This window comes from Hyla sarda, chromosome 2, assembly GCF_029499605.1.
Source record: "Hyla sarda isolate aHylSar1 chromosome 2, aHylSar1.hap1, whole genome shotgun sequence".
NCBI lineage: Eukaryota > Metazoa > Chordata > Amphibia > Anura > Hylidae > Hyla > Hyla sarda.
Window position 1 is genome coordinate 450,675,128 of NC_079190.1, and position 13,040 is coordinate 450,688,167.

Sequence of the window (13,040 nt, forward strand, 5' to 3'; positions counted from 1 at the left end):
TCTCTTTTCCCTCTCTCTTTCTTCTCTCTCTCTCTCCTCTCTCTCTTCTTTCTCTTCTATCTCCTCTCTCTCTTTCTATGTCTCTCTGTTTCTCTCTACTCTCTCTCTCCCTCTCTTCTCTCTCCCCCCTCTCTCTTTCTCTCTCTCTCTCTATGTCTCTCTCTCTCTCTCTATGTCTCTCTGTTTCTCTCTTCTCTCACTCCCTTTTATCTCTCTTCTCCCTCTCTCTCTTTTCCCTCTCTCTTTCTTCTCTCTCATCTCTCTCTCTCTCTCTCTCTCTCTCTCTCTCTCTCTCTCTCTCTCTCTCTCTCTCCTCTTTCTCTTCTATCTCTTTCTATGTCTCTCTGTTTCTCTCTACTCTCTCTCTCCCTCTCTTCTCTCTCCCCCCCTCTCTCTCTCTCTCTCTCTCTCTCTCTCTCTCTCTCTCTCTCTCTCTCTCTCTCTCTGTCTCTCTCTCTCTCTGTTTCTCTCTTCTCTCACTCCCTTTTATCTCTCTTCTCCCTCTCTCTCTTTTCCCTCTCTCTTTCTTCTCTCTCATCTCTCTCTCTCTCTCTCTCTCTCCCTCCTCTCTCTTCTTTCTCTTCTATCTCCTCTCTCTCTTTCTATGTCTCTCTGTTTCTCTCTACTCTCTCTCTCCCTCTCTTCTCTCTCCCCCCTCTCTCTTTCTCTCTCTCTCCCTCTCTCTATTCTTTCTCTCTCTTCTTTTTCCCTATCTCTTCTCTCTCTTTCTTTCTCTTTCTTTCCCAATTCTCTCTCTTTCCCTTTGTCTATCTCTTCTCTCTCTGTCTCTCTCTCTCTCTCTCTCTCTCTCTATGTTTCTCTCTTCTCTCACTCCCTTTTATCTCTCACTCTCCTCTCTCTCTTTCTCTCTCTTCTCTCTCCTCTCTCTCTTTCTCTCTCTTCTCTCTCCTCTCTTTCTCTCTCTGTTTCTCTCTACTCTCTCTCCCTCTCTTCTCTCTCCCCCCCCTCTCTCTCTCTCTCTCTCTCTCTCTCTCTCTCTCTCTTTCTCTGTCTTTCACTTTCTCTCTTCACTCTCTCACACTTTTTCTCTCTTGCTTTCTCTTTCTCTCTTTTTTCCCTGGGTTGTCCAATGCCGCTCTTTGCCGCTGTTTGCCCAATCTGACATTAAGCATAGGAAGATGCTTCTCCACCCCAGATAAGCTGGTATCATACATGTGTCTTGCATCATATTTTCTTGGGCATTGTAATGCCATAGCAGCAACCCAGCATGCATCCACATCTGTGCATGGCCAATGTCAGATTGGGTGGAAGAGATAGGATTTGGTCAACCACCTTAATAAGATAAGATCTTTATATAGCTGTTACAGTACAACTAGAAGGAGTTTTATCTACTTTTAGAAACATATTAAAGAGGTTGTCGAGAATTGAAAAAAAACATTTCAGGTTTCTTCTAAAGGAGCACCACACCTTTCACCAGGTTGCATATGGCCCTGCAGCTCAGTTCCTCCAATTTCGGTCATTAATTGGCTGAGCAGGCAGGTCTTGCAAGTGTCTTATTATAAGTGAACAAACTATATATCGTCTACTTTCAATGGACTTTCCAAGAGATAGGAGAAGAAAACAGAGCTGATAATAACTTTGTGTATTATGAAGATCAATATTACAACTTGACATTTACTTATGTACATCCATGTACCAGACATATCGATTATATCACCAGACAGTCCACTTCATGCAAGGCTATGACTGTTGTATAACACCATTCAGACCAATAGGATGTAGAAAGGTGCACATACAACTTGAATATTTTAAGTGTTTTATTGATAGTTGGTGCTTCAAATAATTAATACATTAGAATAATATTTTTTTCATTTTCTATGTAGACATTGTGTGCTTGGGAACACTTCAGCTCTGATCATGATAAACACAGGGCTTTAAAAAGGACAATTGTAGCCCAAAATGTTTCAAAACTGGAGCACCAAGTACGCCAAGTACTCTTACATACTCTACTAACTCAATTGATATTTTGGAGATTCATATTTGTCAACATTTAAATCGTAAAAACTTAAGCATATAAAGGAGAACTATGGCAAAAATGAATGTATCCCTTAGCCTGTGGATGGGGGATAAGTAGCCAACCGTGGGACGGGACCTGGCGCTCAGTGAGAGCGTGTGCTGCAGACAGGATATCATTGGCCCTGCCATAGAATTAAATATAGTGTGTGCTGTGTACCTGTAGACGACACACAAGGGGTTCCGTTCCAGATATTGCATGAGTCCCAGTGACCAGCTACTTATCCCCTATCCACAATCAGGGCTGGAGCAAGGATTTTTGTCACCCTAGGCGGAAGCTTATTTTGCCACCAGTTCTCTACGCCCTTTGAAATGCCCCAGCTTACACACTGTAACAAACCTAATCCTCATGTAATCTCCTAACTATTGGGGTGACACATTGCAACAAACCCACTCCTCATGTAATCTCCTTACTACTGGGGTGACAAACTGTAACAATTCTCATTCTCATGTAATCACCTACTACTGGGCTGACACACTGTAACAAACCCCCTCCTCACGTGATGGTGGTGCTGGCTTGGCGGGTGCTTCAAATGTTGGCTGGTTACTAACTTTCTTGTAGCAGGCAGAGCAATGCCCCATCAAGAGGGTGCTCTTGGCGGCTGCCTATTTTGCCTACAGGCAGAACCGGCCATGTCCACAGTATTGGAGATAATTTAACTTTTGCTGGAGTACTCCTTTAAGACCCATCCTAAGTAATGTCCAAGAAAGCTCCTAAAGCACCCGAAAATGGGGCAAGTAGGAAATCCCTTGGCAGAATGAAGTATGGTCTCCTGAGGAAGTCCCTGGTATGACCAGGGGAACGCACAGAGTTCAGTCCTCTAGCACATTATATTTGTATCTCCTGTTTCTCCCCGTACCATAGCTTCTTTCCCCCTGTTTTTAACATATGCATTAGACTAATTTTAGATTTCTGTTGTGGGGTTATTCCTTAGTAGATAGCGGCATTCTTTTTCACAAGGCATACTGTTATCATTTTATATTGTTTTTAGACACTGTATAAGTTTATATTAATCTGCTATCAAGATTTTTACATGACACAGGCATTTTATAGTGAATTGTATCAATTGTATTACATTATTTAATGTTGGTAGGAGAAACATATTTTCCAATATATATATATATATATATATATATATATATATATATATATATATATGATTGTTACCATGTTCCACCAGGGATGGTGTTAAAGAGGTACTCCAGTGAATTTTTATAATTTTTTTTCTTTATTAGTTCTTTTCTTTTTAAACTTCTTTTCTGTCTGACCACAGTGCTCTCTGCTGACACCTCAGTCTGTCTCAGGAACTGTACAAGAGCAGGAGCAAATCCCCATAGCAAACATATGCTACTCTGGACAGTTCTTTTCTCATGTTGCATGGAGTCTCATGACACCTTTTAAAAGAGTGTTCCAGGCATGCTGCCTTCCGTTCAGGCCAAAATTACATATTCTTTTTCTTTTTGTATGATAAAAATAAATAAATAAAAAAAAAACACTTTATTCTCTTAAAAACAAATGTCATTTCCTATAGCTGTGTGAATTATGTCATGTAAAAAATGGACATTATTTCCACAAATAATTAGATGGTGGAGCAAAGATGAGTACGACATGACAATACAATTGCATAGGCACAAGTTTGTCATAGAAAAATGAATAGCAATTTTAAGCTTGAAGTTAGGTGTGTGGCGATGCCAGAACATACAAAATTATTATTATTTTCTTTTTTTTTTTACTGTCAGAATAACTTTTTATTTTTCAGATCCGATGCTGAAAATCTCATGTGCTCCTAAGCTTCTTCACACTGTGATCTGGTCTATTCTGTTGCTGATTTGTATGCAGCGTCTTCAGTCAAAATCTAATTATTTTAAATCTGCATTAAAACATATATCAATTGGGACCAACCTTTTAAATTTGCTCTTAATCAGAAGTTAAGCCTCAGAGGCTGAAGATAATTATGAAAAAGTTGCATTAATATTTCAAAATAAGTGAAATGTCAACATTTTCAGAATTGCCTCTAAAAACATCCTAGAGGAAGGGCAATTACACACATTTTGTACAACAGAGTAGAAACATGACAGTCGGAGCTTAATTTCCCAGATGTCGTTCACATCTTTAAGAAATCTGGATAGAACTATGCAGGGAAAAAATGACAATTTATTAATAGAGTTTAGCATTTTCATTTAAAACTAAAGACTGATCTAAGGAGCTGTAGACATTACTCATCTTCCACTTTATTATTAACCCCTCAAACGCATAGAACTGGCCCCAAGGGTTTGTGACGGCACAAACTAGGCTACGTTCACACGTCAGAATGTCCACACGGAAAATCTCTGTGCAGACATTCCGAAGACTACAGGCGTCAACATAACATGTCATATCTTTAAAACCATGTTTACTTGTCGGAATTTTCCGCACGGAAATTCTGATGCATAAACATGGCCTTAAAGGAGAACTGAGGTGCAAAACTTTTAACTTCCCCTGTACCTGGGCTGCAAAAACTAAAAAAAACGAACTTTCACTCACCTTCCTACGATATTGGCGTCCCGGTCCTCTGGCGCTGCTCGGCTCCCTGCTTCTTAGGCTTGGACCATCACACTGCAGTCAGAAAATCGCCAGCTGCAGTGATGTTCCTGCCTTAGCCGGTGATAGGCTGAGTGCACTGCCATGTAAGGAGCCCAGGCAGCAGGGAGAAGGCAGGGCCCGGACTCCTTACATGACAGTGCACTCAGCCTATCACCGGCCGAGGCGGACATCCCTGCGGCCGGCGATATGCTGACTGCAATGTGACAGTCCAAGTCCGAGAAGCAGTGAGCCGAGCAGCGTCGTAGCAATGGGACGCTGATATCGGCGCAATGGGGGAACATAGGAAATTGAGTTAAAGTTAGTTTTTTGTTTTTGCAGCCCGGGCATAGGGGAAGTTAAAAGTTTTGTGCCGCAGTTCTCCTTTAAAGAGAACCTGTGACCTGCCTGTTTTACACAACATGAAATATCTTCCTATAGCTCTTATGTTATCTGTTATTCTAGAAATGAATGACTAGATAATCAACTGGGTTTTCCTAAACAGGATGTGTCCCTTCACTGGCTGCTGTTGTCAACTCTGATTGGATAGTTAACGAGGAGAATGCAACAGCCGGCACTAACAACACTAAGCCCTAGAGAGGAACAAAGAGATGCAGCAATACCGGAGCCGGACCATACAATCCTGTAGCGGTGGTGCTCTTCCCGTAGACAATAGTAATTTGCACAAAGTAGTAAAAAGAGACGACACTCACCATTCAGGAAAACTTCTTTATTCACTCAGCAGTGACATCAAACGAGATGCAGGCGGGGGAGTGGGGTGGAGGAGGGCTACCCCTTCACCCCACTCCCCTGCCTGCATCTTGTTTGATGTCACTGCCGAGTGAATAAAGAAGTTTTCCTGAATGGTGAGTGTCGCCTCTTTTACTACATTTTGCTGAATCCTGATTGGATAGTGTAGGGACACGGTTATAACTGGTAGCACCCATTTGGCTATATAGTCATGTATTTTAGTAAGAATAACAAATAAATGGCACAACACAGAGCTATAAGAAAGACATTTCAGAATTGTTATTTTATAGGAAGTACAAGTATTTATTAAACAAGACAGGAGAGGACATGGGTGCCCTATAAAGAGTTTCATTTCACCAAGAACACTCATTACCTATCCACAGGATAGCTGATGAATGTCTGATCAGTGGGGTCTGACTGCTAGAATCACTTTGTTCACAAGAATGAGGCACCCATGCCCCCCTGGTCAGACATACATGCTGCCATCCCATTCAATTGTATCAGCCTGAATACAACAGCCAGGCTCTGTACATGGTTATTTGCACATAGGTGACGGTTGCTGTTGGTCGAAAAACCCATTTATGGATAGGTCACACATACCACATCTACAACATATTTCATGCTGCGGGAAATCCTCTGCAGATTCTGCGCACGAGCATCTGTCACCTAAAATCTGTTGCTCCGACATGCCCCTCTCCCTTTTGATTGACACACCTAGCTACCCATCCCCAGTCCTGTATGTCCAGTAAGGTTTGGAGGCTGGTCCCTACATCAGTCGATAGTGACTGTGACATGCAAGTCAGCCGACGGTGTCAGAACTTACTTGGACATGCAAGTTTAGGTGACAGATTCTCATAGCAGAATCCACAGTGGATGTGGTATGTTTGATCCTACCCTTAAAGATCATCCAAAGCAAAACTGGTACAGGGCCTAAAGGGATGGTGCTTTAAAAAGGGATACATTTAAGATCAAATGAGAATACCCCCACCCCCAAACTTGCATTAGTGTGTATTAGAAGGAACAAAAGAGAGTTCTAGTGCCTTAGTATCCACAGTGGAGAAAATTAATTTATTATTAATGGGGTTAGTGTTAGTAGTTCTGCCATACTTCTGGTGCTAAAAAAAAAAAAATATATGTTTTTTTCCCTAAACTGTTTGGGAAAGGGAGAGGAAAATTGGGATGGTTGGTCCCCAGGAATTAGAATGCTCTCCCTGGTGACTGGTATTGACTGGTGAGCTGTTATATGTAGATCAGCCCCATTTACATGAATATGGTTGAGTTACAATGCCAGGCACAGCCAATGGACAGGAGTAGATATATATATGGAGAAAATAAAGCAGATCTTTAATCTAGTCGAATAAAAACACATGGGGGGGGTGGATTTATTAATACTTGCAGGCCAGTTTTCACATACAAGAGAAGGGGAATTGTAAAAAAAAAGGAAAAAAAAGTCAACATTTATACCAGTTTTTTTGAGTAAGCATTAATAAATTCCCTCAATAACTGTTCGGCTCTGTTAATACTTTTTCTTTATAAGACGTGAAAATAAAGCAAGACTTACAGAGGTTTTCCTTTAGATTCACACGTTAAAATAAGTTGCTGGCCTTCTTGTGGAAGAGGAGTGGAGGGCAGAATCTTTACAGTAGGAGTATCTGTAAACAAGAAAAGTACAAATTAAAAACATTATTTGTAAACTACATAACAATTTTTTTTATGTTGTTAAAATATATATTTTTTTAAATAAAAAACACAGTAGATAACACCAAAGAGAACACAAGAGTGCCTCAATACATCAATGGAAGCACCAAATATAATAATGCATTGTGCTATTTTGGGATACATGCATGACTTGTAGTAGTATAAGCTTATCATAGGGGTTGCACATTTTATGTACTACTGTTTTTTGTAAGATTAAAGTTTTATGTGTCTCACTAATATAAAAATAAATTCAGAAGGAGAACACCAGAGGCCAATACTGGGGCCAACACAGTCAAAACATGGTGGGTTTTAAACAACTCTTAAAGAACAGGAAGAATAGGAAGCTAATTCAAGGAAATTCAAGGAAATTTACAAACCAGCAAGTGTTAACCAGGGTACATAGAGAACAACATCAGAGGATATTGTAGAAAAGTCAGCACTAAACGGCAAACCTCAGAAATCAGTGGCCAATTGACCTAATCCAATTTTTTGCTGTCTATTCAAAATGTGTAACTTGTGCCCCATAACGTCAGTTTTAAGAGACTCGAATTCCACCAAGGGAAACATCTGTAACAAGTTTATATATACTCCACATGTTTTCTACGGTTTTATCCCACACTTTTTTTCCCCACACATGAGAATTTAGATGCAAAATTAAGTATTATTATTATTTTTATTATGTATCCAGGAAATTCTTATTTCCATTATAAGAAAAGACCAAAAAAAGATAAAATATACACAATTTGACCATTGTATCAAATCCTTCCTCTGCAAAGGTGGATCCTCTCTCTATATGGGACCAGCCCCTGAAGTGGACATAAAGAGCGTTTAGACATAAGAATAGATATATAGAGAGTATATAGACCAAAGCAGGGCTCAACAGTATCTCCCATTTAAGACTAAGGGGTTCAGCACTGTTTTTCTAGCTTGACTATTGAAAGCATTGCAGTTCCTATGGAGAAGGCTTCAAAAGCGGCAGAAGCCATCAGCGCAACCCTAATTTGCCCTTTTCCTTCACACATCTGAAAACATTTCTTTTGAAAGTGAACTCAGTATATTTAGAAAGATGGACTGAGAGAGGAAGGAAAAGAAAAAAAAGTGGAGGGGAAGAAAGAAGAGATAAGGAAGGGGGGAGTGGGGGTGGGGAGAGCGGGGGTGAAGGGCGGGAAGGACCTAAGCGAGAGGACAGAGGATTTACCAGGCGGCCTGAAGCACTCCAAGAGCCCCACCGACACCAACTGTGTTTCCTTGAGTGGCTGGAGAAGGGGGGAGGAAGGAGGTCAGTCCAGTGGACAGAGAGCCCACAGTTCTTTGTGAGGGGATGTCAGTAGAAGGGAAGGTGTCAGGTCAGAATGAGTCAATTGGTAAGGTACAGTCGGTCATGTGCTGTGGAGGACGTAAAGGCCACCCAGGGCATCCAAATGAGGCTATATGTAGCCAGCTGCCTGGGGGATTCTGCCCTCAGCTCCACCGTCCTGTGAAGTCGAGAGACTTCTTGGATCCAATTCAAGATAGTCGGGGGAGTTTGTGTCTTCCAGAGTCTGGGATCACCGATCTAGCTGCCAGGAGCATGTACAATGTCAGGTGGACAGAGGATCCGGGGGTCGAGGAGGGGAGGATTGATAGTAAGAGGGACTCGGGCGTGTGCTGGAGGTCCACCAAGGTGACACGTTTGATTATATCAGTCACATTAGTCCAGAAAGCCGTCAGAGTCGGGCAGGTGAGCCGAACACCTCCAGCACCTGTCCGAGACCTCTGGGTACATAGTGGCAAGTAGGGCCAGAACCCTGTACGATCTTGTTAATATTTTATAATTTACTTCTTGAGCTCTACACGAGATTGAGGTCGTGTGGCATCTAGTGAGTGCTATTTGCCAATCGGCCTCTGAAATCTGGTGGTCCACGTCCTTCTCCCAGCCGGCCTTAAACCCTGTGGGCTGAATTTACTACAAATGTCACCTGCTCGGAACTAAGGAAGATTTTTTCACATGCACCTGGATTTACCAAAATGATTGCCTCTCTTTATAAATCCATTAACCCCTTCCTGATCGGGTGGGCAGACATGACAGGGGTCCGCAGGTCGGGTCCGGTCATGACCAGGAGATGTCCGCTTATATCAGCAGCTGACATCTGCTGGTAATGACGGACTTCGGCGATCGCGCCGAGGTCCGTCATTTAACTGGTTAAATACAGTGATCTATACAGATCACGGCATTTAAACACTAAATGCCGCTATTCCCTGGTGTCTAGTGGTCCCATAGCCCCCCCTGGCAATGATGGCTTATGATAGTCCCCTAGGGGCCAAAAAAAGTGTATAAAAATGTTTTTGAAAATATAAAAAAAATCCCTCCCCTAATAAAAATTCAAATCACCCCCTTTTCCCACATTCTAAATAAAACACTGTACAAACAAAAAAAATACACATATTTAGTATTTCTGCATGCATAATTGTCCGATCTATTACATTATTATGTTTCTGATCCTGCACGGTGAACAGCGTAAACGCCCAATTCCAAACGCCAAAATTGCTGATTTTTGGTTACATTACATCCCAAAAATATGTAATAAAAAGTGATTAAAAAAACAGAACTACACAAAAAAAAACATTCAACAGCTCATGGCGCAAAAAGTAAACCCTAAAACAGTTCTGTAGGTCGAAAAATAAAAAAGTTATAGTGAGAACATGGTAATGAACAAAGTTTTTTTTATAGATTTCAAGGTTTAAATTTTTTTAACAATAAAATAAAACAAAAATTATTTAAGTTTGGTATCATTGGAATCGTACTGACCCATAGAATAAAAAACAATGTCAGATTTACTGCATTTTTAACTCCAAAAAAATTATTGCCCTACAAAATTGTGCAGTTCCATTTTTTAAAAATTTTGCCCTGCATATAATTTTTTTCTGGCTTTGTTATACATTGTATGATAAAAAAAAAAAAAAAAAGTGAATTATTGAAAGTCCAACTCATCTCGCAGAAAATAAGCCCTAATGCAACTGAGCCAAAAAACAAAAAAGTTATGGCTCTTAGAATATAAGTGAAAAAAACATGAGCCAGAAATAAAAATTTGCTGGGTCATGAAGGGGTTAAAGTCCTGTGCTGATAGGGGGTTGATTTAGAGCAGCCTGTGAGATCTGTGAGATGCCAGTCTTAATAAATATCCTCTTAATGTGCAAAAAAAAAAAAGGAAATGTGAACTCAGCTCTGCTACATGCTGCAGTTGTACAGTTATCATCTAAACTAAAAATGTTATTGCTGTTCTTCAGACACAACATAATTCATTATTCCGTTCCTTTGTTCTTGAACTGGAAACAAACAGTATGCACATCTTGAATTTACAGTCGTGTTTAAAAATAATTTGAATTCATTAACAAAATTGTATGATAATATAGTGAGAAAATGTTACCTGTACCTTCTGTGGAAATATAGCAAGCTGATATATATACATATATACGGATGAAAGACCAATAATTCGCCTAACGTTAACAAATGTGGCCTTTAAATGACAACCTCCTTAGTGTTCAGCCACCTGTGGCTTTAATTGTCTAAGACTGTGCGCGATACATCAGCTGTTTTACATTTCCCTAATGAGACACTGAAGACAACATGTGATGTGGAGACTCGCGAGCTTCCTGCAGTAAAAACTAAGCCTACGTGACATCAACGTTCGTTGTTCTTCAATTTTAAGGGGTCGTTTGGAATACTGTAAAGTAGTCGACTTGGCAAACTCAGTTCTCGGTATGTGATGAATTCAATTTCCAGAACTTAATTTAAACTGACAGAAACTCTTCTACTTAGTGAGAAATACATAAAAAGAGCAGCAGGGTAATTCAATTATTTCTCAAAACTTGTTTGCTTAAAATATATAAGAAATAAAATTTACACTGCCAAGGTATACATTTATTTGATTCATAGCTTTATTGGGTACATAGAAGAGGAACAATTGCAAAGATTATAGGAAAAAAGAAAAAAAGAGGGCCAACCAAAACAGTGCTGGAATTTGCAACCCAATACTAAAGGGCCTGCCTGAAATGAGTTTCCACCTCCATATCTCATCTATGACCCATGTGGCACCCTTATCCATTTGGTTACTAGCAGGAATAAAGTTGTCTCTCTAGTGCCACCTATTGGAGGTAACGTCTCATTGAGTTCATTTCTGACACAAGCCTTGAACCATGGCTATTGATTATCAGCCAAATACAAATCTTCAGTAGTTGGCCATAGAGAGACAGCTTTATTTCCTTCTGGAGGAGAGCTAATTTACATACACTTCTTACGGGGTGGGTACCCAATAGTCTATAAGACTCTCTCCATCAGCTGCCGGTCTCCACAAGGAGGACCTATACCCGTAGAGAGTTAAAGGGGTTATACAGGAATAGAAAAACACAGCTAATTTCTTTCAAAAACAGTTACACAGCTGTCTCCAGGTTGGGTGCGGTTTTACAACTTGGCTCCATTCACTTTAATGGAACTGAGCTACACACCCAACCTGGAGACAGACAGGGAGCGTTTTTTAAAAGAAAGTAGCTCTGTTTTTCTATTCCTGGATAACCCCAAAATTCTAAGTGTGTGTAAGCATCAGCAAGAGTTGGGCAGTGAAAATATAACACGCTTGACCCTTCTAATTATCAAAATAATGTGTCGTGGAGAGTCAAGAGGCCACCATAGACTAGACAGCTTGCCAAATCCACTAATGTTGTCTTAAGATGAATGGGAACTGTTACTTTAAAGGCCTCCCACCAAGTCAACTAGAAAACATCTCTGTATTGGCAATAGACAAGCCACCAAATATTTTTTTACATGGAAGCTCCAGTAGGTGGCAGTAGAGAGACAATTTTTTTTTTTTTTCAGAAGACAGTCACAGGTGACAGGTCACCCATTCCACTCGATGCACGCCCGGAGCCTTCCGGCTTTGTCTCCGGCTAATTGAAAAAGCAATATGGAGAGAAAGTCCAGAATTAGGGAGTGCAATCCAAATGGCTTTGCTTTATTCAACGATATGTACCAAGGTACAGACGGGAGGTAAAAACTTTGAAATCATAGAATAGTTCACAGAGATTAAACACACATTAAAATACTTTGAAACCACATCCTTTGGTGATGTGGATTTCCAATTAGGCATGATCCTATCAGACAGGTGAGTTCTCCCGCATGTTAACCCTTGCAGGTTTCCGTCCAGGTGCCCGTAAAGTATCAGTATCATTCATTATATATATTATACGGGTAAAATTCCTGCACAGACATGCAAGGTTACATGCGGTTTACAACAGCAATGATAGATGTATCATGTGGTTCAGTCAAGGCAACCAAGTTGAAAATTCTACTAAAACATTAACATGTATTGTTCAACTTCATTCTTGAAACTGCTTAGTCTGAACAGTCACTGAACATTTTAATATGTGGTAATGAGATCTAGCCTTCTATTCATTCCGGATGGTTGTCTCGTGCCGAACACAAACATCTTTTCCTAAGGTCTCCTCCTCTGGAGTTGACATACCTTCTCAATACCACATATTCTGAGGGAACTAGTGTACCCTGCGTGGACATCTTTAAAACGTTGTGACAAGTTGTAGATGTTAACACTTAGGCTGGCATTTATCATTGTAGGTGTAAGTGAAGCGTTTTTTCACACCTTTTTTTGTGTGTTGATAATGTATAGGAATACCATACTTATTAAATGGTCGCAGAGCATTTGATAAATTTAGTGCAGGTCACATTTTCTGAAATTTCTACTAGCATTAGAACAATTTCTTTTTAAATGGCACATCTCCCCATATGGAATGTTATCTATTACATGCCTGGGGTGGCACGAGGATGCTTTCAAGATGGAGTTGCTTGCTGTATCTTTTCTATATGGAGAAATTACAACTTTATTGTCCGAGGTGGAAATGTTGATGTCCAAAAAGTTTACTGTAGTTGTGTGATGATGTGACGTAAATCTCAAATTGACATTATTTGAATTGATGTACTCAACAAACTCCTCAAACTAGCTCTGTG

General features: G+C 40.3%; 1 protein-coding gene across 1 annotated transcript in view; it reads right to left on the reverse strand.

The window, feature by feature from the left end:
• CADM2 (cell adhesion molecule 2) overlaps window positions 1-13,040 on the reverse strand; it is a 486,710-nt gene that overhangs the window by 192,279 nt on the left and 281,391 nt on the right. Inside the window, exon 6 of the mRNA XM_056559359.1 lies at window positions 6,906-6,996. Coding sequence (XP_056415334.1) covers window positions 6,906-6,996 — 91 coding nt within the window. The remainder of the gene's footprint in view (window positions 1-6,905; window positions 6,997-13,040) is intronic.